The sequence below is a fragment of the Eulemur rufifrons genome, chromosome 29 (genome assembly GCF_041146395.1).
Source record: "Eulemur rufifrons isolate Redbay chromosome 29, OSU_ERuf_1, whole genome shotgun sequence".
Taxonomy (NCBI): domain Eukaryota; kingdom Metazoa; phylum Chordata; class Mammalia; order Primates; family Lemuridae; genus Eulemur; species Eulemur rufifrons.
This window is the reverse complement of record NC_091011.1, coordinates 6,166,348-6,189,858: the sequence shown is the minus strand read 5'-3', so window position 1 is coordinate 6,189,858 and position 23,511 is coordinate 6,166,348. Positions and strand designations below refer to the sequence as shown.

General features: G+C 44.9%; 1 protein-coding gene across 1 annotated transcript in view; it reads right to left on the bottom strand.

Annotated features, from left to right (window-relative positions):
• The window catches only part of GRB10 (growth factor receptor bound protein 10), a 179,587-nt gene that overhangs the window by 77,308 nt on the left and 78,768 nt on the right, over window positions 1-23,511 (bottom strand). The window contains exon 4 of the mRNA XM_069462633.1: window positions 19,241-19,328. Coding sequence (XP_069318734.1) covers window positions 19,241-19,328 — 88 coding nt within the window. The remainder of the gene's footprint in view (window positions 1-19,240; window positions 19,329-23,511) is intronic.

Sequence of the window (23,511 nt, the reverse complement as noted above, 5' to 3'; positions counted from 1 at the left end):
CGCGGGTGCAAGGACCTGGGCAGGAGGCAAAATGAGATTTGGGAAACCCGCTCAGCGCAAAGGCTGAGGATGACACAGGGACACTAGGACTGGCTTTGCAGGTTACCCTGCAGCGACACGGAGCAGATCGGCTTGTTACAGGACCAGGACAAAGCTACTCATTTCCTGACTAAGTTACACTAAACATGTATTCCCTTTTCCTGAAAACAATACGAATTTTCACTACAAATGTGTATGCTTTTCCACCAATCCTCTAGACTGTGGCAGGTGAGGTTTGTTCAAATAGTTCATCTTATAGTGTTGCACACAAAGCTCCACCGCCAATGGAGTCTCATTAAACAGAACTTATCAAATGCAGACAGTCTGCCCCCTCTCAGACAGCTGGCCAACAGCCCTTCACCCATCTTTCCAGGGCAACCGGTGGCAAAGGCTAAAGTCTAGGGCAAATCTCAGAGCCAAATGCAGATAGTCTGGTGGCCAAGAAACTCCGCCTCCACCACATACAAAACCGGTAAGATAATGATTAATCACTGTGTACTTTGATTCCAGTGAGATCTTTTTCTAATTATGTTTTAGGGAACTGTACAATAATTCTATTTTAAAAAATAAGTAAAGCTGCCTATTTTACTCATTGATTCCATCAAATTAAAGACCTGGCATCTGATGTTCCATGAGCATCGCCTGGAAACGCATGCAAAGTATCCTCCTTTCTTGGATTTTATCCTGCCACATTGTTGCAAGGAAACACCTGGGCATGACGAAGTCTCTGCCAGGCCGTTCAGCACTGATCATTCTGCACCATGCAGCCTATACAACACAGGAAAGGAATTTTCCACTACAGAAAAGTTACGGCCTGCCAAGCAAGGACCAGGGACCTAAGCTACAGATTACGTTTAAAAAGCACAGATTCCGCTTTGCAATTTCTATTTGTATTATTAGCAGACACTTGCAGGGAGAAGAAACACACCCACAAAATATCACTGAGAAAGAGCAAAAGAGTAATTGCATCTTTCTCAAGTCTTCCTTAGCAATTTAATATTTCTTCTCAACCTTCTGATTTCAATTTCTAATTCTTCTATTACATCATAAGTCAGGCAGAAGCCTAGGTATAAAAAGCTGTATAAATAACTTGTCATTCTGGAAAGTTCTCATTTTCCATCAACCCTAAAAATATTAGTCCAAGAACATGGAATTGAGGAGGGAAAATCCAGGGTGTGGTCCAAAAGTCTGTCACTCGCTAGCACTGTGCTCTCAAAAAGTCAATTTTTTAAAGGTAAATTAGACACTGGGGAACTTTCATTATCACATTCAATGTTAACACGCTACGATTCCATGAATTTAACTCTATAAAATTTAAAATCCATTCATTTAGCCAGTATTTTTCTTCATTCAACAAATATTTACTGAGCACTGATTACATGGTTCAGGTACGGGAAACAGATGTTAACAAAACAGACAAGAATCCCGCCACCTAGATGTAATGACGTCTGGAGCAAGAGCTTTGGAAAAGGATTACAATGCTAAATATAAAGCAGCAAGGAAGGATATGAAACTTTTTACTACCTCTGGAAACATATTGCCTTCTACAAAGAAGGGAAAACCTCCAGTTAATGGGGTTAATGGGGTTTTCTAATGGGGAGGTGAGGGTGGACACGTCCCACAGGAGAGGAAGAGTGGGCTCCGCAAGGAAAGGGTTACCCTAAGCCAAAGGGAGGGATCCCAGGACTCAGCATTTTGCAAGAGAGGACAGGGGTAAGTGAGAAGTTAAAGGAAGTACAGAGTACAGTTTGTGTCCTCAGATGAAGAGAATCTTGGCAGGGTCAATGAAGTTCCCAGTCTATAAAAGATCCCAGAGGCCAGAAATTCTCCTAGGATGGTTATGCTCACTGCTTGGCAGAGAGAAGAGTTTTAAAATGAGATCTCTGTTTACAGGCAAGACAGTCAAGTAGAGGGCATTCGGCTCTAAAAAGAGCCTAAATTCTAAGGCATCAGAATGAGAAAAGTCATTCCAGGAGAACAGTACCAGGCGATTCCAAGAAATGGCAGTACTCCCAAACCGAAATGCCCAGGAGAGAGGGGCGGGCTTTCCAGGAGGTGGCTGGAAATGCAGTCTAACCAGAAAGACAGGACACTCAGGCTGGGGCAGGAGGGGCAGATCACCTAGAGCTGTCACTCTCAAACCTGCCAGGTGAGTAGGCTCCCTGGGGAGCCTTTCATGTGTGGAAACAGGTTCCTGGGATGCACCTGGCACTCTGATTCCCAATCTCTGGGGCTGGGCTCAGGGAATGAACACAGGACCTACTATGTGCTGAATATCTGTGTCCTCCCAAAATTCATATGTTGAAATCCTAACCTCCAAGTTGATGTCATCAGGATGTGGGGTGTTTGTAGGGGTGGGGGGGGTGGGTATGGCTGGGTCACAAAGGTGGAGACCTCATGGTAGGATCGTGCTCTGATAAAGGAGGCCCCAGAGAGACCCTTCCCACTGTTCCATGTGAGGACACAGCAAGAAGATGCCATCTATGAGCTAGAAAGCAAGTCCTGACCAGACACCAGACCTGTGGGCACCTGGATCTCGGATTTCCCAGCCTCCAGAACTGTGAAAAATACATTCCTATTGTACATAAGCCACCCAGTCAACGGTATTTTGTTTTAGCAACCCAAACAAACTCAGACAGTTCCTACTACTAGTTTTATGATTATGTTTCAATTATGAGAAATAAGAGCTCACGCATAAGTGGTACCTTTTGAATGATGCCCCAGGAGAAGGGAAGTGCCAGGTTTTGACGGACACTTTCTACCGTGGAAGTGATTCACAGGCTGGACTCACGAAGCAGGGGAGACATGTGTGATGATTTTTATTCTTTCTCTCTATATAACGTTACATTATTAATGAGTATGATAAAAAGTAGCTACCATTTTTTGAGCAACTACAAGGTATCAGGTCTGACACCAGGCAAATCTCATAGTTCAAGCTATTTCTCTAGCAATTTCTCATCTTCCTACCAAACCAGGCAACTAGGCATTTTTACATATTTCAGGTGAGGAAACTGAGGCACAAAATCATTCAACTACCAAGATTTTGAGTGGACAGTCCGTCCAACTCCAAAGTTCAACATGCTGCTGCCTCCTTCATACATTTCAATGATTTTCTTCAGTTTCTTCCTCCATGAACTTGAGTTTTATTTTAATTTTCTATTTGCCTATCTTCCTTTGTCAGTAAGCTTGAATTTCTAGAAGGCTGGAGCTGCCTTTGCCTCATTACCTCACCTTCAGTCTGACACACAGTAAGTACTCAGTAAATGTTAGCCCAATACGTGGAAAAGAGATGCATCAGCTTTCATCAATCAAGCAGCAGAATTTTCTAGAAAGTCAGACAGCCAGGCAAGGTTCCCAAACTCTCTGGAGGTTGCTGTTTCTCCGATCTTTTAGTTCCCTGGAAAAAGGCCCATAGACAGGGTAACCCACCAGCTGGATAAATGCCAGATTGTCTAATTCCAAAAAAATGACGGCACACGTCCAAGACGGGGAACTGTTCTAGGCGCAGGAATCTATCTGCAGGACGCATTCCCCAGGCAGCCACGCCAGGCCTCCCTGCTCACCCCTGAGCTCACAGGGCTGATGCCCAGTGAACCCTCCTCAGAGGGAGCCGTCACACTTCCTCCTTGAACCCTAACCTGCCCGTCCCAACACTGCCTCTGTCCAGGAAGTGCGGTCAATGCACCCCTTGCCCTGGGCCTCTCCGTCCGGGCAATCCCACTCCCCTGTGTGCGCGCTCTGTGCGTGCCAGCCGGAGCCTTCTAGTTCTCCACGCAACCACAGATGCAGCTCCACGCCCACGTGGATGCTGCCGGAGGGAGACACCACTTCATAGATCACTACCTTCTCTTTCGCTCCTATGTGGCGTCTATAAAACAACAAATCTGCTGTCCTTCTACGTCTGTGGTCCCCAACCCCCAGGCCATGGACTGATACCAGTCTGTGACCTGTTGGGAACCGCCTTGCAAGGAGGTGAGTGGCAGGGGAGCTAGCAAAGCGTCATCTGTATTTGTAGCAGCTCCCCATCGCTCGCTTCACCGCCTGAGCCCTGCACTCCCCACCCCGTCCATGGAAAAACTGTCTTCCAGGAAACTGGTGCCCAAAAGGTTGGGAATTGCTGTTCTAGGTAATATGGCTGTATGTATGTTACATAAGACTGATCTCTCCACTGGGACCTTTGGTACCAGGCCCTGCCAGCAGAGACCACAGAACATGAGAGGCTGGCGCTTGGTGGGATGCTGGGCACTGCCCTGGGAAGGATCCCGTTTCCAAATGCAAGGGGAAAGAAGGGTGTGTTTTGCAAGTCAGGCACTTACTGCTCACGTCCCCAAAGAGCACAGACACTAAGCACCCACCAAAGCCAAAGTCAACAGTGTCACTAGTTTCCCCGGTCTGTGCTGCGGGATGCAGCCTATGCTGGTCAGAGAGTGGCTCAGACAGAGACGCCATGCAGGAGCGGCAAGAGCAGCGCAGGGCTGAGCACTACACCAGATGTCACACGCTGCCATCCACATTTCACAGATGAGAAGACCAAGGCTCAGCACGGCTAAGACACATGACAACGGCACACAGCCAGGGTGCACCCTCGATTCCTACTCTGGTTTAGGTACAAATCCAACATTCTTTCAGTTTTCCCAAAGATTTAAAAAACAAAAACATTACCCTTGGGCTCAAGGAACCTCGAAATAAATTGGAAAGACAGATACGTATTTGACATATACTAAAACAAAGCAAAGTGTGATGAATTTGGAGAAGTTAGAAGCTACAGGGAACCCAAGAGGAAGCGATGTGCTTCACTGGTGGGGTGGGAGGCACACACCCAGGACGGGGGTGGTGGCACCCGCGTCAGAACCGAAGGGACGAGCAGAACCTAAACGTGCGAGAGAGGTTACAGCTGTTACTGGCTGGGGGCTGCCCACAGACCAAGGCAGGGAAGGACTGAAATGAACAGCAGGTTCCAGAAGAGCAAGCAGTCCATGCAGCTGGCCTGGGTGACATGTGGGCAGGACACGAGAGGAAGCCAGAAGGTAGAGTGTGCCTGGCTCGTGGGCCGCAGAGAGGAGAACGGTGTTCTCAGACTGCGCTTTAAGAAGAAAACTCCGGCAACACCACAGAGAATGGCCCCTCTGTGCAGGCAGTGGGACACTACAAGGGCACTGGGCGGAGGTGGGGCAGACGTCGAGTGAGGCCTGGGAGAGCCTGTGGGCCACCTGCAAGCACCTGAACACGGAAACACGGATTCCAGGTCATTCCAGTGTGCACCAGAAGCAGGCGTGGCAGTTATCAGACCACTCGAGGTCTGCAACACTAAGCACCCCAACCGAGGAGAGCTGGCCATGAACAGAACCTGCTCCCCCAGGAGGGAAGAGGCCAGTGCCAGGAAGTGTCCAACCAGACAACTCACCTCCATGTCTCTCTGAAACCACTTCCTGCTTCACAAACCCACAATGGAGCCCTCTCAGTGACCACAGAGAACTGGTGTCACTGGCTGTCGCCCTATGTGCTCCAAGGTAGGGAAGCCATTTTGACGTGAGGCAGAAATCTAGCCGTCCGTCTGCCGGTGGCTGGGGTGCAAGGGGTCCCCAGTCAGGACGTGGGGTCCCCAACAGGAAGCATGAGTTACACAGAGGTGCCCTCGGACACTCAAGTAGATTAGGAGCCTGCTGGGATTATTGTTCACTGCATTTAAAAACATATCCACAAAGATGGGAGCGTTAATGACTGCGTGCCAACTTCCTCTTGTCTCTGTCCCCAGCTTTGAACAGCTCACGAGTATCATGAAAGACCTTCTCGGTCAGAACTGAATCCAGAGTTGAATGGGTGCTGGTGGCCCATCTGTGCAAGTTCTAATAGCAGGGGCTGGTGAGGCCAGCAGGCAGGCTCCTGGCTCCAACACTCGAGGGGTCTCTGGGGCACCCTTGAATGCTGATTGTCTAACTCCAGGAAAACATCTGCTCTTCAGCGGGTCGCTGTAGGATTAACTGCAAATGTGCATACAGTCTGCCCACGGGTAAGGAACTAATATTTTTGAGGACCTACAAAAAGACGGGATTAATTCATAGTGAGGTATATGATATTAGTCATGCTAACAAAAGTGATATTGGAAACCTTGTTAAATTGCTTCTGAAGGCAATACAAATACATTCTGTACTGAATGGCAAGAGGGTTTTTTCAAACCTTACTGAAAATCTCTAGCTTGAGATCTTCCTTTGGGAAAAGAGTTTAAAATGGTATAAGAAAAATAATTCATTCCAAAATAAGAAAGCATCCTATTTATCTGGAATGGCTGGAGGCTGGTTGGTACTGGTTCGCTGAAGTTTGGGAAAAAAAAAAAAAGAGCTAATTTAGGTAAAGTACAATATAACAAAAAACAAAAACAAAACAAAAAAAAAACATAAGACAGGTACCAGTAGATTTTAGGAGATAGGATATTCTCATTTTCTACCTAGGAGAAATTTAAAGGTATTCTTTCATCGCTGATCTTAATTAAATGAAAGAATAATTTATTTCTAAGTTATACCCTACTACTTTTAAAAAAGATTTACATTTCCTTGTACAAAATGCCCATACGTTCTAGGATTATCAGAAATGACTCACTGCTCGCTGTGCAGCCCCTGCGCCTGGGCCCCAGCCCCCTGTGGCCTAGACAAGCAGCAGACACTTGTTTAACAAATGAATGAACGAATGAATGAATGAATGAATGAGAGACACAGGAAAACCACAGAGCAAGAGGATGAAAAGCAAACACACCAGGGGAACAGAAAGAGTCACCGGGATAAAGCCCTCTATTGAGCTACGAGCATCCTGACAGCTAAAGGAAACATGAAACATTAATGGAGTCCAATTATCTGCCAAAAGGGACCAGACAAAAGAGTGGCGTGAACTGTCAGAGCATCAGGAAGGCGAAGGCCCAGAATAGCTGAGACTTGAAAAATTACAAAGAATGACAATGGCTTTTTCAGTTCTGCTCCAAATAAGGACCAGGAGGGAGAGGTCTGCTGCTTGCCTAACACTGGGGAAAGACAAAGAGAACGCAGCCTCCTCAATGCCTTTTTTGTTCCTATCTTCCTTATTAAGACAAATGATCTTCAAAGTGGAAAGGAAGGAATAAGCACAATTAAAGGGAAACCACTGTCCAAGGCAGGGGGGCGAATGCAGGGATCCGATCCACTTGGCTGCTTGCAAGGCCAAGAAAAATTCAATCCCTACAGTTGAAATCTCAGTTTGAGCCACTAAACAATCTGAGGAGTCAAAAAGAAAGCAAAATACTGGTGGATTGGATTAGGAAGGAGAGCAAATCTGGAAGCAGAACGGAGGGATGAACAGCTCAGAGGCCAGAGCCACCATCCGGGGTTCAAATCCCAGCTCTGCCAACCTCGAGGGCTGGGGCCTGGCAGCTCTACCTCTGGCCGCAGTTTCCTCCACCATAAATATGGAAAATAACCACAGTGCCTACACCTTACACGGCAGTTAGGTGGATTCACTGGGTTAGATTAAGAAGCACACGTTCTTATTAGATTAAGAAACTATTTTTTATAACAGGGAAGTCACCTAAACATGTGAGAAACAGAGGACAAAGCATGGCATAGTTGGCTGATGGACGGCGGTCACGTGGTAAACTGAGGCTGCACAGCGATCATCACTGACGTGCACAGATGCTGTTATTCAGTGAGCCGGGAGCCCATTTCCAAAAGGGAGAAAGAACGTGGGCATTAGTTATTTTGTGGGAAAAGGATTGTAGATGATTTTCCTCTTAGCTTTTCTGCACCTTACCCTTAAAAACAGGTGTTTGGACGTTGGGGTAGGGTAACAACTCAAAATAACCATCAACTTTGGCATCCATGTCCAACCAGAGACCAATATTCACTATTATTCAGGATTTCCTTGAGCATGTCAGGAAAAGAAACTTATTGTAAAATTGCCTAGTTTCACCATAAGGAAACGACACTAAGAAAACAGAAGTTACTTTTATATACACGTATAGTCAGCCCTCTCTACACCTGTGGATTCAACCAACCGCATATCAAAAATACTGAAAAAACATTGGGTCTGTACTGAACGTGTACCAACTTTTTTTCTCATCATTTTTCCCTGAACAATACAGTATAACAACTATTTACTTAGCATTTACACTGCATTAGGTATTGTAAGTAATGTAGACACGACTTAAAGTACACGGGAGAGTGTGCATAGGTTATATGCAAATTCTGCTTCATTTCATCAGGGACTTGAACATTCTCAGACTTGGGGTCTGCAGGAGGTCCTGGAACCAGTCCCCCACGGGTCCCCAAGGATGACTGCACGTATCGTGAGTAAAATCTGGGTGATATTTTTGTGGATAAGAAAGTGAAAGATGAACTAGATGAGAGCACGTGAGAGGAACCACGACGCAACACACCATCTTCCCAGCTGAGTTTACGTCCTTGTCGATCATACCCTCATCCAAACAGCTCCTGAAGCCTCATGAAAGGCAAGGCACGGCAGGAGGGGAAGGTCTTTGTTGGCTGGTTTTTATTTTTACTTGCCTACAATTATCAGAACCTCCCACATGGAGGGGAGAGGCAGGGGCTCAGAACCTTTCCGGAACCCACAAGTCCATTTATGGCATGTGAGTTCAGGAACTCACGGAACACGTACCCATGAAATATGACGCAGACAAGGCGAGACAGCAGGACCCTGAAGATAAGTGGGACAGGGCTGTCGCCCTCAAGAAATGCATGATCGCAGGAGCAAAGGGAAAACTATGATACCTAAGTGACACTTGTAGGGGCAGCTTACACGTACATGTGGGTGCTGGGTAGCGCCCCTAAATTATCTCAAAACCTGACATTGGATGGACTTGGCTTTGATTCTCATTCCACCACTCAGTGACTTCTCTGGGACTTCTAAACACGTTACTGAACCTCCCAACCTCAGTTTCCCCCATTTGTAGCTCTGATGATTAAGTGAGAAAATCTAAGATATGCAGGAAGGTTTTAGCACAGGCCTCAAAGTCGTCACCATCATCACCGTTGTTATGTTTTGCCATATTATGCATGGCATCTACATACAAATGAGGAATCCAAGGTGCAAAGTAGGTCCTAACTCACCCACAGTCACATAGCATTGCTGGGATAGACCAAGGGACAGAAAAACAGCCAGCCCAGGGCCTGGCCATGGCCCCCAGCACCTGGTGACATTCACAATGGCTTCTGGGAGGGGAAAAACAAAAACAAAACATACAAAACTTATTTCCCTGATCTATTTCACCTTCTCTAGTAACTTACATTCTTTTCTAATTTTGGTTGCCCACGCTTGGCAAGCAGCCTCTGCCCTGAGATCCTGGTGCTTCTGAGACAGTCCATGTTCCACTCTGTTTACCACACTCACGCTGCTGCTGGAAAGGAAGGCACCACACCAAACCCACTGCTGCTGCAAATTAAAGCTGCCTCCAAATAACCAATATTTTTGGCTTAAAAAAAAAAAAAACAAGAGAAGAAACTAAAGCCAGAAAATAGTTGTAATGGGTTGGACAGGACCATCAAATGCCAGGGCCTGGAAGGCATTTCTCAAACCGGGAGCCAAGTGTTTGTCTGCGATGTTTCCATCTGCGCGAATGGACCATGCTTCCTGGTTTACGGCTCCAGTGATCAAGGGCAATGTTCTGAATCCACCTTGGGAGCCTGCACTGTGGTGCTTACCCAGCCCCGTTCTCCAGGGGGAACAAGGTCACGTGGGCACACGGCGAGGAGCCCAAGGTGTCCGTGGAGCAGTGCAGGTGAGGAGAAAAGGCCTGGAGACTGGGAGAGCACAGCCTCCACTTTCAGGCTGGAACTCAGGCCGCAGCCCACAAGGCCAGAACAGCTGCCTCGGCAAAGAGCAGGGGGGACCCAAGCAGTCACAGTCCCAAAGGAGAGAAACCCACGGAGCGACAAGGTGCTTCTGGCCCAGCAGAAGACATGCAAAGCTGGGCAGAGGCTTGGTAAGGCCTCTGCTCTGGGACAGAAGGAAGCAGGTGGGACCACTTCTGGCTGTGGTCAGAAACTCCGAAATCCAGCATGAAGCCACCAGCTGATGACAATACAGGGCAGGGGACTGAGGGCGATTTGGAGTGGACAAAGCACATGCTGGAAACGAGATCTGGGCTCTCTGCCAAACTCTACCGCTCTACTGAGTGAATGACCTTGAATGACCTTTGCCAAGTAACAAATTCTCAGATCCCATCTCTACTCAAACTAGCCTGGGCAGGACCCCACCCCAGGACTGTGAATCTGTGGTGTGTGAGAGCCACCTGTCCCTCACCCATCCCCAGGCTGGCCCTGACCACTGCAGCCCTGTCTTCCTGGGGACACAGCCTCAGACTTCCCCTCAGCATCGAACCCAGGGGCTCTAGGGCACCTGCTGGCCGGAGACTTCTGCAGTTTTGTGTGTACATTGGAATGGCACAATCATTCATTTCAAATTTTAGTTTCTATTATTTTTTTCCCCCATTTTAGGAATAACCTCACATTATAAGCACATTGAGAAATTGGAAAGAAAGAACAAAAACACATTTCTCACCCCAATGTCATGCTAACAGGTGACTGTCAGTGTCTAAAAACTTGAAGGTGCACTGTCTTCCCCCCTTCCCGCAGCTCCTAACCCCTCTGCTCCTGGACAGCCCCCTGAGATCCTAGGAGCTTTCTGCACACTCCGCTCCCCGTGCCTGGGACACTCTGCTCATCTTCCCAGGATTGCTTAGCCGCGGCCGCGGTCCTGTGCACATGGCCATTCAAGGGGTGTGCCCTGCCCACCACCGGCCCAGACCATGACGTCCCCCCAGTGCCCAGCACACTGCCTCCTCCTCAAAGGTCCTCGAATATCCCTCGGGATAAATCGAGAAAACTACTTAGAGTGAAATAAATCAACTTCCTCAAATTTCACACTCTTGACCCATTTATTTTCAAACTAGTGGTGCCACAAATTGCTCCATCAAAACCACACATCAGTGATAACAAACCACCCTCCCTCTTGACCACTGCAAAAACTTTGAGGTAGGTGTTATCCTCGATCAGTAAGTTTTCTAAGCAGTGAAGGTAACACCTCCTAGTACGAAAACCTGTTTCCATTTTCCTATCCATACGTATCATAAAACATGCTCCTGGCTGCTTCCTTTCTGAAGTCGGGAGCAAAGACTATGCCACCTTTGCTGACTGACTCCAGTCCTCTCTCTGAGCACGCGTAACGCCCACTGGGCTCACCGAGGTGTGATGCCATCTGTTCCTGGGTAAATGGACTCGCCCTGCGGGACGCTGTGAGTCCCAGTGGCTGTTTCTAGTGGCCTGTTCCCTCCAGCACTATGCCACCGCCAAAACCACCTCCTCCTGATGCGAACTTACAGGCATTCCCAGGAGCTCGTGACCCTTCCTATTTGCTATAGGTTTCGATAATAAATATCCAACATTCTGGCACTGTATTTTAATGTAAAACCAAAACTAGTACTTAGTATTCATTTATTTTCATTATAAAATATTGTTACAGGTTTGTTCAAAATTTTAAAATGCAGAAAATTGTAAGGTGAATAAGAATCACCTATAATCTCACCACTCAGAATTAAGCAACATTATACATATAGTATTGTAACCTGCTTCCCTGCTTTTTCGCTTAGTAAATCTGGGCATTTTATCAAGTTACTAGATATTTAACCTATTTAAAATAATAACAGGAAAAAATAATCACCTATCAAGTGCATGTAATGTTTACATGATCACTCTTGTCTTCCAGTCATTTCTCTTATTCTAGGGGAACATGCTACTGAGAGGATTGAAACAGATACACACACACCGATTTCCTTAAAATAAATTCCTAGACTGATAGGTCAAAACTCAAGGACGTTGTAAGGCTCTCTTAAGGACAGTAGCAAACTAACTTCCAGAATTAGACCCGTTTCTTTGTAAGAGGGACTTCTCACAGAATGCCTTCCAGCAGGCACAGTACCCTGTGCTCTACGGACACCTCTTTCCAGTCCTCACCACAATTCTGCAAAGAAGGCCTTATCCCCATGTTATAGATGGGGAAACTGAGGCTCAGCTACCCAAGATGGCAGAGTTAAATGACTCTCCGAGTCCTGCCGCTACAGCACGCTGCCCACTAAGCTCATGAACCTTCGGGAGCTCTCTTCAGAGCTTCCTCTATTTACTTTCGCAGGTGGACTCTACAACCTCATTCTCAGCTCCTTGAGGCATTTTTGCTTAATTGTGCTCCTGGTGAGAGACACAGCCAGACATCACGGCTTTGGTTGTGAGCAATAACAATCAGAAACAACTTGCTTAAAATGAGAGAAGACCAAACTTCTAAAAATAAAACTTCACATCTCAAAAATATTGTTAAGAAAAAAACTAAATATAGAATTACCATATGATCTGGCAATTCCACTCCTAGATATATACCCAAAGAACTTGAAAGAAGGAACACAGACACCTACACGCTAATGTTCATAGCAGCATTATTCTCAGTACCCGGGATCTGGAAGCACCCAAGTGTCCACTGACAGATGAACGGATAAACAAGATCTGGTCCATCCACACAATGGAACATTACTCAGCCTTACGAGGGAGGGAAATTCTGATGCCTGCTACAACATGTATGAACCTTGAGGACATTATGCTAAGGGAAAGAAGCCAGTCACAAAAGGACAAATATTACATGATTCTATTTATATGAGGTACCTAGAATAGGCAAATTCACAGAGATAGGAAGTAGATTAGAGGTTACCAGGGGCTGGGAAGAATTATTGCTTAATGGGTACAGAGTTTCTGTTTGGGATGATAAAAGTTTTGAAAACAGATAGTAGTGATAGTTGCACGACACTGTGAACATAATTCAAGCCCCTTAATGTACACTTAGAAATGGTTAAAATGGTAAATTTTGGTTTATGTATTTTTTCACAATGAAGAAATATTTTTTAAAAATTGTCAAGAACAATTCCAAGCCATTACAGAAGCACCCAGTTTCAAAGGAAAATGCATCCCTTCCTGCAGTGTGCTACTAAGAAATGCATGAAGCATTTTTAGCAACTGTCACACAAAAATAAGCTGCTTACATTAGGAACGAGGTAATAAAACAGGAGCCATAAATCCTCTTTTCCAGATAGCAGTAACAGGTCAAGGAAAGTCACAGCTAATCTTTTATTTTAAACATCAGGTCCCTTGCAAGGAACCAGGCAACTCTGGATCAAACACATCATGCAAATGTAAGGCCTATCTGATTACGCCTTGACAATTAAGGAAGCAAGAAAGAACGCAATGTATCTTTGTCAAATTCAGTCACGTGTCCCAAGGCATATTGTTAAAAAGAATCCCGCAGGTTAAACTTGGTGTCACACACAAAGATGGGAAGGGAAAAGCCCTGACTCCTGTGGGCTGTGCTGCCGGCTGTTCCACGCTGGCCCGGGAGAGTGGTCGATCCACTCCCTGGGGAGGGAAGGGGCCTTTCACCCCATTGCTAGGGAGCTGCAAACCCCGCGTCCACTTCTCAGACCGCAGGCTGTGAGCACGCCGAAGGGGAAGATGAACACACTGCACTTGGACACACTTGAAAGAGGGATTTGTCCGTTTCTGTTCCATGCAACAGCCTCAAAGTGTCGGCTTCCTTGATTTCCAGCTCAGTTGGTTTTCATATTTTTCTTGTGAAATGAGTGTCCAGAACCAGACACAAACACACCATGCCTTCCTTTCCTTGTAACCTGCCTGCTTGTGCTCTTTGCTGGTTTTTCCATTTGATTGTTCTCCTACTTATAAAACTTATAGGATTTCTTTTTAATATACAGAGTATACTAACACTCGGCATGTTACAAGTATCGCAAACATTTTTTCCAGGCTGAAGTGTGCTTTTTAGCATTTCAAATATCATCTACGTTTGTACAGAAATTGGTATTCGTAATGTACTCAAACTTACCATTTTTCCTTTATGGTTGTGCTAAGTCTCACTTAGAAAATTCCTTCTAAGTTTGAGAGCATAGAGATTTTCATTATTAATTCTTGTTATTCAAATAAATAAAAGACATTTTGTTTTTTCACTTTCAGTTATTCAGCTGGCCTGAAACTGATTATTGTGTCTAGCGTGCAGTGGGGTTCCGCTGTCAGCTCCCCACCCCACAGAGCAGCTGTGGTCCCTGTGATCTGCTCTGCCGGGGTCTGCTCTGGGCTGCACTGAGTTCCCATAAATGTGTGGGTCACGTGATGGGATATCTTCTCTGCACCTTTGCTCTATTTGTCTGCCCCTGAACGAACAACAGCCTTTCTTAACTGTGATACCTCACAAGAAGGCTTGCTATCTGATGGTGCAAGTCACTTCTCCACACACCTTGTTCTCCAAATCTGTCTTGGCTACTATTGAGTTTTGCTCTTCTTTATTCAAATTAGGAACCATTTGTCAACTCACACAACAGCTCTGCTAGGAATTTGGTTGCACCTGCATTAAATTTAAAGATAAACCTGGGAAAATGAACCTTTTCACTTTATTCCATCTTCTGATCCAGGATCATAGTACAGCTCTCAACTCATTCAGGTTGTTTTTGCACTCTTTAACAACATCCCATAATGTCTGGTAATCTTGAATTTATTTCTAGACACCCTATAATTTTTGTTACTATTATAAATGGGATTTCTTTTTACATTACATTTCCTGATTGTTTGCTCTTGGTGTACAAGAATACTATTACATTTTATATGTGGATCTCACATTACATCTGCTATCTTGCAGAACTCTTACTCATTTTATAAGTTTGTTTACCTGTGTGATTATTCTATTTGGATAATCATGTTATTTGCGAACGGACACAGATTTTATTTCTTCCTTTTCAATGTTTACATTTTTGTTTCTTTGTTTGCTTCTTTTATTACACTGGCCAAGACCTCCAGGGACAGTGGGCAGCCTTGTCTGAGTTCAGATCTTCATGGACATGACTCTAGTGTTTCTCCATTGTGTATGATGCATGCAGCAGGTTTCTGACAAATAAACTTAAGTTAAGGAAGTGTCTTTTCAATATTGGTTTGGTAAGAGTTTTGTTGTCACTGTTTGTTATGTATTATAATGAGTGGAGAATTGTACTAAACATTCTTTTTCTGTCTGGTGATCATTTTCCCCCTTTAATTTTTTGACATGTTGAATGTGTTCATAGTCTTGAGATAGTAAACCATCCTTGCATTATTATAATACACCAACTTGGTCATAACATTTATGTTTTTATATTTAATTAAAAAAAACTGAATTTATTAGTGTTTTACTCAGACATTTTTGTTTTATGTTAACATGTGAAATGGGCCTATAATTCTGATTTCTTCTACCACCTGTTTCAAAGCTATACAAACATCACAGTGGAAGAGCTCTTGTCCTCTGTGTGTTAAACAGTTAGCATATAGGGAGAAATTATTTGTTCTCTGAAAGTTTCGTAACACTCATCTGTAAACAACTTGAATATTTTTGAGGGGGCAGTGTTGACTACTGACTTTATTTCTTCCAGAGTTATTTCTCTATTGAGATTTTATATTTCTTCAAGAGTCAATTTTGTTTTTACATTTTTGCAATAAATCATCCATTTCCTTCAGATTTTCCACATTTGTTGTTCACAGTTTTCGTGTTGTTTTAAAAGCTCTCTAATGTGCTCTTACTGTGGTTTTCCTGGGCACCTTTTCCCCCCTGAGCATCTGTGCTAGAGCTTTGCTGTCAGGGTACCTTTTACAAGATTAGCTTTTGACTTTGTTCCTATTGATACTTTATTTCAATAATTTCTGATTTTAATTTTTGTAACTAATTCCTCCTACATTCCTTACACTTATTCAATTTTCATTTTTCTAATTGCAATTTTTCTTCTTTTTGAAGTTTAGAAATTTAGCCTTACACGCCACTTCTGCAGGATTATGCAACTTTCAACCTGTAGTATATTCACTTTCATTCAGTTCTGAATGGTATTTCCATTGCAATTTCCTCTTTAACTGACAAGTAAAATAAGGGTGTGCTTTAAAGTTTCCACACACATGTTGATGTGTTTTGTTTTGAACTTTTTTATGTTGACATCTGATTTATTCACACTGGGTCAAAGAACGTGGCTTGCATGAAATAGATTGCTTAAAATTTAGTGCAACTTCCCACATATGGTCAACTTTTCGAAAAATTACACAGGTTTTAGAAAGAATCAAGAGTCTCTGTTGGGTGGAGGGTCCTATGTATATCTATTAATTTGAGCCTACTAATAATGTGATGAATATACTTGGAATTACTCCTATTATCTTATTTTGTAATTTCTGTTTGACACCCTTTTTTCTTTCATTTCTTGCTTTTAATTCCTTTTCTCGTGGATGTTGTTTGATTGCTGTTGTTGTTTTAATATATATTCCCTTATATCTTTCCTTGCTAGGTGAGAAACTATAGATTAGATGCACATTCTTTTAGTAATTACAGTCAATATTTTAAAACAACATAGTAAGTATACTTTTTTGCTAATGGGGTCTCAAGTTATTCTACATTTTACTTCTCCTAATTGGGGCCCTATAATGCCATGACCCCTCACTGACCACCCCCTCTCCTAAAAGATAAACGCAGGTTCCCACCATCCCACTATCTGGAGTTTTCCTGAACCTTCTCAGAACAACTCATATGGACTCACACTCGCAACACTGTGTCGACCGCCCCCCCCTCCAGTGTTCACACTCCTCCTTCCTCAAGCACGGCTCGTAGTCATTCCTGCAGTGAGGATTGCTCGCGACACATTTTCTCAATCTTTGTCCGAAAAAGCTGTATTTTGCCTTCACTGGTCAGCAACACGATGACACAAGACTCCGGATGGACAGTCATTTTCCCCTCGGCACTTACACAGTCTCCTGGCGCAGGCCTGCATCAGCCCCGCGGCCGTTCCTGTGTGAGGAAGTCTGCTTCTGCAACGGCGCTAAGGGTTTACACGTGGATTCGGCTTCATGTTTCTCGTCAGTTGTTTGAGCACAGTTTGGGGACCGCGTCCTCCTTCGGCTCTGGCCGCTTCTCGGCTGGGCCTCAGCACCTCCTCTCTCGCACTCCCCCCGCCCTGCAGAGCCTCACTCCGCGCCGGTCTCTGTGCTCTGGCCAGCGGACGCCCACAGGATCAGCTGCCAGATCTTTAACCCCCTTTAGATGGAATTCAGCATTTTTTTTAAATGTCAATAACTATTTCATTTCCAAAATTTCTAATGAACACTCTGCCATACCCACCTGTTCTTGCTTCGTTTCTCCCTGTTTGTGTTTCATACTTTCTTGCCTTTCTTTATAGACATTACTCTCTCGGGCGTCTGTCTGAGCATTACACACACATTTATTTCAAAGCTTCTGTCAGACTTATTTTTGTTGCATTTGGGCTAAATTGTTAATCTGTTGATTTTTTTTTAGCTGTACTATATTTCTTAGCATGGTATTGCTTCTTGTGTTTTGGAATGTTGGTTTGCAGACTCATTTTAGGTGGATTGTTTTTTCTTTTCCACTATCTTTCCTGCCTACTGCTCCGCTTCGAGTGGGCTGGTCAGGGCAGTCTGGGGCGGCTGCCTCAGTTACCGTACTGTGAGGCTGCTCAGTTCAGCTCTGGCTGCAAGGCTATGCCGGCCGGCGCTGCCTGGCCATGAGTTCACGCAGACTGCAGCCCCTCCCGGGTAACATCCTTTTTCTAGAATCTTTCAAGAGCAGGGAAGTCTACCCAGCTCCTGCCTTGATGCAGCAGAGGGCCTGGCTCTCCTCCCCCATCACTGATGGAGGAGGGCAGCCTCCACCCTCACCCCTCCCTGGGACCTGAGCCGGCAGCCATCGGTGGCCACTGTGGAACGTGTAGCCCCCCGGGGACGGCACCGCTCACCGCTCTGTTAGTGCCTAGGTCTGAGTCAGGCTGAGCCCTTCTGGTTTTCCTATTTTATATGCTACGTATGTAGAGACTGAGAGGTGGACAATGTCACAGGTGTACTTAAAACTAGAAGCTCTCTGGGTCACTGAGCAGAAGCAGGGGTCAACGTAGAGACGTGTTCATTCACTCCTTTAAGCCCCATTCCAGGTGCTGGGAAACACCGGGGACTCAGCTTCAACCCTCTTGATTTGTAGCTCCATACCAGAAAAGAGAATCAGCTCTCTTCTGCATGTGGTCCACAGTCTGCGCTGCCAATTTCCCTTAATGGTACTACTTTGAAATCTATGGGAAACGTGAGTTTACAATTTAAAGATAAAGGGCAAGACATAAGCTTTAAAAAGTTCTTTCAGTGTAATTTTTTTCTGATTTTCTGATTAAAGTATTAACATAGATTGTTATGTGAACATTAATACCAAAACTTAAATCACTTCCATTTAAATGAGATCATTTGCAAGCCATACAATGTAACAAGTTAAAATTGTCTCAAGTTTCAAAGCCAATGCTAAGAAACTGGTACCCTTTCCCCTGGATCACATGATTTGAAAGTTTTCTAAAAGATGACCCTAAAATTCCATTTGTCACAGAAAACCCTGACAGCTTTTGTGAATCTTCTGATACTTGAAAAAACATCTCTGTCTGTCACCTCATGATCAGGTCCCAGCTTTTATTTGTGCTGAATGTCATCCTCTTTTTCATTAAATAATTTTAAAAAATCTGATTATTCTAATTCCCACCAGCTCTGAACCCTATGACTCCTTGTACTTAGCTCTCCAGTAACCCAAACAACAACCACACGCATCTCCCAGGCCCTCTCAGCCTCGGAGTCCCCAACCTGCACCCAGGCTCCCATCTCTCGGACCTGATTACTGAATACCCCTCGCAACCCTTTAGTCCTTTCCTCGCCTTCCCATGGGGACCCCATCAGAAATTAAACAGAAGGAATCAGAGAACGGTAAAGAAATACCAAGAGTACATACATGTAAAATCAGCCTAATTAAAACCAAAAATGCCCAAATCAAGGATTCCCCCGGGGGGAAACCTCTGTATACACCCTCAAGTCACCTCTAAGTGAAATCCTAGATAGCTCACACGCAACAGATCTTTAAGTTTTGTTCACTGAAGTCTGTTAATTGAAAGGAAATACACGAAATCAGAACCAAGTATCTTTCTCTATTTTAAAATTCATTTTCCTTAAGGGAAAAAGAAGGGCCAGTGTTAGAATCTTACTCTATCAGTATCAAGCACAACTGCTGAGAACGTAAGGTTCCCGGCACTGCCGCAAAGCCGCAGCCAGGAATGCTCCGGGTTTTCACTCCCTCCTACCTTGGTGACTTGAGATTCGATCAGACTGTGCTGGGAACTCAGGTCCTGCCACGTCCCGTGGACTGGGAGGTGTCTGCTCCACCTTGTCCTAAAAGGACCACAACAGAAAAGCCATGAGTTCAAAACAAGCATTGCACACTTTTCAACATCCAGCATCCCCGGCATTTCCTTTCTTCCCCAATTCCTTACTTGCTTTCCATTTATTTACTTTTTAGTGTTCAGTGACAGATGTTGAAAATATGCTGCATAAGGGAAGCTAATTGTGAAAAGGTACAACCTGTTTGGCAAGGGAGTTAGAAGAAAAATTATTCTTGTTATTGAGCTTAAATAGCTTTCCCTGAAGAACGATTCAGAAAGAATTATTGTCAACTGCTCAATTTAGGCAATGAATATAAATAATTAACATTCCATGGAGCACACGCATTTTCTGTAACAATTACAGATAATCAAGCGTTGTGCGTCCTGTTACCTGGGACAGAAACATCCAGAGTGTTTTATAAATGACTCCCTCCATAAAGCATAAAGGAGGAGCTTGGTGGTATGTTTTAGACAAAGGTGAGGGTGAGGACAAAAGTGTACTCCCAGAGACTTGGGAAGCTGAGGCAGGAGGATCACTTGCAGCCAGGAGTTCGAGGCTACAATGAGCTATGATCATGCCACTGCACTCCAGCCTGGGCAACAGAGCGAGACTCCATCTCTCATATAAAAATATTAGCAGTGGTTAACTTGGGGTGGGGAGATGTCAATTTTCTCTTACAGATTTATGAAATCTTTGAGATCTTTACAATGCACATGTATTACCTCTGAATCAGAAACTTGTGAATTGTGCCAAAAGTACAAGATCTGCACTAAAACTTACTATTAACATATACATTGTCACAATTACAGTAGTTGACTTCAACAACTTTGTTCCTATTCATGCAAAAGGAACCACGGAATTGCACACTGCAGCATGTGAAACATCTGGCATGCAAGGGTGCTCGCGATAGCCAACATGCACCCTCTGGAGCTCCCTCTGCCAGGCCAGGCTCCCTCTCCCAGAGCCACTGAGGCAAGGGAAGGTGAGCTCCCTCACGCCCACCTGCACCCAGTGGGTCCCAGCTGTTCTGGGACTCGAGTGTGAGCAGGCCGGTTGCAGAGCCCATGCTCCTCCCCCACACAGCGCAGCGCCCAAACTGCCCAGGAAACTCAAAAAAGCACATGGAATTCAACACGGGGGCCAGAGCAGCAGGGCTCAGGACTGTGCCCTGTTCTTTATTGCCGAACACTTCCCAGCAAGCGGTTTCTCCGCCCAGAGCCCTCCTTGCTAGCACATGGAATGCGCTGGAAGCTGACCTCTCCTCTGCCGCGTGCACACTGACCTGCAAGCAAACAGGTTCAGGTCTGGTCAACGCCGGCTTCGGGGGGCCACTCACAACGGGGGAGGCAGAGGGGAGACTGGGGCAGAGTCCAGAAGGACCGGCTCACCCAAATCTGCCACTTAGAAGAAGAATGTTGTTCCCTGGGGAGGCAAAGTCGAGTTCACACCTTCCTCCAGAAAATCTGGAGAAAACAAAACAAAACAAAACAAAGGCCTAAGAAATAGGAGACATTTTCACCGCTTTTCTCTCTCTTCCCCCTTTGAAAGAAATGGCTTTCTTTTCTTTTTTAATCATAGATATAAAACTTGCAAACTATGAAAATATGGATGTTAGAAACAAAATATGAAGAAAAAAATTAAAACGAACCTCTCTCTGCTCTCACGACCAGGGGTTCCCCTATCGGTTTTTGGTACACTCTTTCAGAAAAATAAAAACAAAACCTCACTATGTGCATATATGCAATGCTTAAATTATTGAGCACATGTATGCTCTATCTGAATCATCTGGGGGGTTACCAATGATCCTGATAAAATATGGAATCATAATCATATTCCACATATTGTACTTTAATACCAGTTTTTTAAATTTTCCATGACATCAGCACTCCAGCATAGCCCACTGAGTGGATGTGTGGTGTAATTTGTTTAACCAGTTTCTTACTGATGAGCATATAGGTTGTGGAGAAGGGAAGCTTTTAGGAAAGAGGGGAGGGACTGTGGGGAGGACACGGGTGTCTGGAGGCCAGGGCAAAGCCCCCAGCACCCCACAGAGGCGCCCAGGAGGGAGCCGGGCTCTCCCAGCGAGTCGGGAAGGTGGTGGCTCCCAGCCCTCCCCAGCTGGGTCTCCCCGCCTCGCCTCGTCTGTAACTCCACAGCCAGTCCTCCCCACTCAGGCTCTGCTACTTATCAACCGAGACAAGTAATTTTTCTTCTTTTCCAAACTGTAAGACAATCCATGTAAAAACTCTGTTTTATAAATATCTAACCCAGACTAGCTATGAAAGAAAAATTAGCCTGAATCCTCTAACAGTAGGATAATAGCATTTTTGTGGTCTTAGTACCTTTAGTATGCATAGCTGGACACTGTTGAAATCAGATTGTGTAAACAAGTTTGTGTTTTGCTTCTTCCCCCCACAATTGATAAGCGGATATTCTAAAATCTTGGTATATATCATTTTTTTTTTTCATATTCTAAACTACCTAGTAGACACTTTGCAGTTGTTTGCAACTTTCAGATAACATAAATAATGATCAAATAAACACCTTTGGGCATAAAACTTTGTTCCCATTTCTGGTTATTTGCTTAGGATCCCTAGAAGTAGAGGACTAGGCCAGAGGTCATGAGCATTTTTTTAAGACCTTAGATACATACTGTCAAACTCTTCTTCACACATTTACCCTCCCACCCGGAGCAGAGGCCACCGCCTGTTTCATAATACCCAAGCCAGCCAGGGCTGTGTTTATTTTTCTGGAAATTTTTTTCCTGCCAATTCCAGAGGTAAGCGGTGGCCTCACCTTGCACACATGTCTTTATACTGAGGTTGAGTATTTTTTCACAGGCATCTTAGCCCTTTGTATTTCTTCTCTTGGACCATCCTTTGAGAGGTCAGCTGGAAGCTGACAGCACAGGGCTTTCCAACCCAAAATGTCCATGGATGAATCACAGCCCCGACCCCCATTAGATGAGGGTTTGGGGCCAGTTACCTGGACTCTCTGAGTCAATCTGCTCACTGGCAAAACGTGTTAAGAACCCCTTGATCACTGGGCAGGTCTGTTTACACCCCGCCAACGCGGCCTGTTGGTGCTGCTGGCCCGGGGCACTGCTGTCCTTCCTCATCCTCCCACGATGCGCACTTTATGCCGCAGCAACCAAGTGCAGCCATATTTACAGCAAATGTTTTCCCACCTTGTCCATCTTTAGATTTAATTGCATTTTTGATTCTTAAAAGTTTAATTCAATGTAGCCAAGTTTCTTGACCTTTTCCTTTTGGTTCATTTTTAGGCTTGAAAATTACTTTCAGTCTCTATCAAGAAAACTGAAAAACCTTCATTGTGTGGTATCCTGATTTCTCTTCTGACTTGGTGCATTATTCTTTCACCTGTGCGACGTTTATTTTGGTGGCGAGGGAAAGAGCAGAGCATGCACTGGTCCCTTCCTCCCACCACGGCCGGCCAGCTTACCCGGGCCAAGCCTTCCCTCTGCCCGATGTGGGAGGTTGCTTTGTTCCCACGTTATCATCACACATGCACATGTGTGTGTTTCTCAGCTACCTCCACAGGTCTGCCCACCCCTGGGCCGACGCCCCCTGTGTCCCACTCTCACAGTTTGCCAACATGATTATCGTCAGCAGATCACTTCCACTCTTGCTTCTTTTACGTGAATTCCTCAGTCATCTTGCAAGCAAACTTCAGAATAGTTTCAAAGTTTGATTAAATCATGAGAACATCTTATTGGAAATATTTACCTCTATATATGTGATTACTATGCAACACTAACACAAATGCATTGGAATCAAATTGCACAAACACTGAGAAAGTGTCTCGAGAAGAAATGCAGCCCCATCTATTTCACAGGGTGGGTGGGGCCAGCACCCAGGTCACCCAGGCTCCACACAGCCCTGCTCGAGGCCTCCCTGGGGATGAGCAAAGCCCTGCAGGTAAACAAGCACCTGGGCGCTTTCTGTGCACACTCAAGTTAGAGACCCATTCACTAGAGGGATTGCTTTCCCTGAGGACTCCTCTTTTAAGTGCAAACCGGGCTCCACTGAGACATGTATTTAGAAGATAAGTAACCTATAAACCTAACTTAAGGCAACCGTATCTAAATAGTATTGCCAGATTTAGCAAATATCTGAATTTTTGGTATAGGTATGTCCCAAATATTGCATGAGTCTTACCCTAAAAAATTATT